This window comes from Chrysochloris asiatica, unplaced genomic scaffold (genome assembly GCF_000296735.1).
Source record: "Chrysochloris asiatica unplaced genomic scaffold, ChrAsi1.0 scaffold00112, whole genome shotgun sequence".
Taxonomy (NCBI): Eukaryota; Metazoa; Chordata; class Mammalia; order Afrosoricida; family Chrysochloridae; genus Chrysochloris; species Chrysochloris asiatica.
In genome coordinates this window covers 7,714,201-7,716,063 of record NW_006408630.1, presented here as the reverse complement: position 1 = coordinate 7,716,063, position 1,863 = coordinate 7,714,201, and the positions used below count along the sequence as shown (strand labels likewise).

At 34.7% G+C, this 1,863-nt stretch overlaps 1 protein-coding gene across 1 annotated transcript in view; it reads right to left on the bottom strand.

Annotated features, from left to right (window-relative positions):
- Positions 1–746: 746 nt before the first annotated feature.
- TMEM144 (transmembrane protein 144) overlaps positions 747–1,863 on the bottom strand; it is a 54,567-nt gene continuing 53,450 nt past the window's right edge. Inside the window, exon 11 of the mRNA XM_006867919.1 lies at positions 747–830. Coding sequence (XP_006867981.1) covers positions 747–830 — 84 coding nt within the window. The remainder of the gene's footprint in view (positions 831–1,863) is intronic.

Genomic DNA, 1,863 nt, shown 5'->3' with positions numbered 1-1,863 from the left:
TTATCGTTCCAGTGCTGATCCTATATCATCAAACCAATACTCTCTCTCACTCCACACTCTGTGTGTATGTACATATACACACAAACACACACATGCACACATATATACATATGGGTACACATGCATATATAACTCATATCTTCATGACTTGAATTTTTTGTTCTCTGAAGACAGATTTTATCTGGAGATAATCAAGCTAAGCTAATTTGAAATAAAAAAAAAAATTACTACAAAGAATTAAACAGCTATTTTAACATTTAGTTTCCAGTCCTGGTATTTTCTTTATTTTGCAAGAATCCAAATGTCTTTGAACTTTCATTCCATTATAGCATAGTTCTCTTCCATCCCTCGAGGTTATCTGTCGTTCTTGATTAACGAGGGTAAATTAGAAACTTGAATTGCACCTATTCTGTATATGAACTCCACATAGTTTTCTATATTATGCAATTCTAGTTACATATTATAAAAAGAGCAACCTCATATGTAACACTGTAAGAACAGCGACATTTTAGTCAAGTCATACCTTCATGTACAGTTCATCAGAAGAATATTTTCTTTCTAGACTTGACTAAAACTCAAGTTTTCCTTCATTAGCACATGTGGAAATAATTATTTACACATTCCAAGAGTGGTTGAGATCCATCTGTAGTATGAAAATGAACTTTCTCTAGTCTCAGCATCATCCCTCTATTCTTGAGCAGAGGCGTTTCATTACCCACTGCTGCCATCTGCTGGTTTTGCGATGATTAGATTTTAGAAAACGCAGTGCATAAAGCTCCAGTCAAGATGATGCAAAATGCAAGTATCAGTTTTAAATAGTTATGAAGACCCTGCATAGGAAGTAGAATAATTTAAATTAAAAATCATAAAATATACAAAATTCACAGATTCAAAATTGCTAAGAACCTTCCTGATCATCTGATCTAACCATCCATAAGACCCTTTTGCTACACTCCCTAAATAATCACTTAAGACTCTCCCTGAAAACCCACAAATGCCTTACCAGTTCACTTATTCAATACCTCTATGTGTCAATAGTGCTGGGGTTAAAATGATGGGAAAAACCAGGTGTGACTTGTATCCTCCTGTAGCTAGCTTTCTTAGTGACAGAAACTAATCAACTAATCATATATTATACTTTAAACCAAATCATATTCAAGATCTCAGTTTTTCAAGTTCTATAGTAATAAGAGATTCATATTTGTGCCCATTCCACAGAAAGGTAACACAACAGAATGAGAAAATCACCGGACAATCTCTTTGATATCCAATGCAAGTAAAGTTTTACTAAAGGTAATAGAGAAACGGCTACAAGTAAACATTGACAGAGAACTTCAGAGGTGCAAGCTAGATTCAGAAGAGGACGTGAAATGAGAGATATTATTGCTAATGTCCGATGGATCTTGGGTGAAAGGAGAGAATACCAGAAAGATGTTTACCTGTGCTTTATTGACTACACAAACACTTTCGATTGTGTGGATCATTACAAACTATGGACAACATCGCGAGGTATGAGTATTTCCGAACATTTAGTTGTGCTCATGAGGAATCTGTATATGGACCAAGAGGTGGTTATTTGAACAGAACATGGGAACACTGAATGGTTTAAAATTAAAAAAGGTGTGTGACAGGGTTGTATTCTTTCACCATACTTATTCAACCTGTATGATGAGCAAGTAATCTGAGAAGCTCAGTTATATGAAGAAAAACAAGGCATCAGGATTGGAGGAAGACTCATTAATAACCTGCAGATGATATAACCTTGCTTGATGAAAGTGAAGAGAACTTAAAAGATTTAAAGATGAAGATCAAAGACTACAGCCTTCAGTATGGATTGCATCTCAATGTAAAGAAAACAAAAAT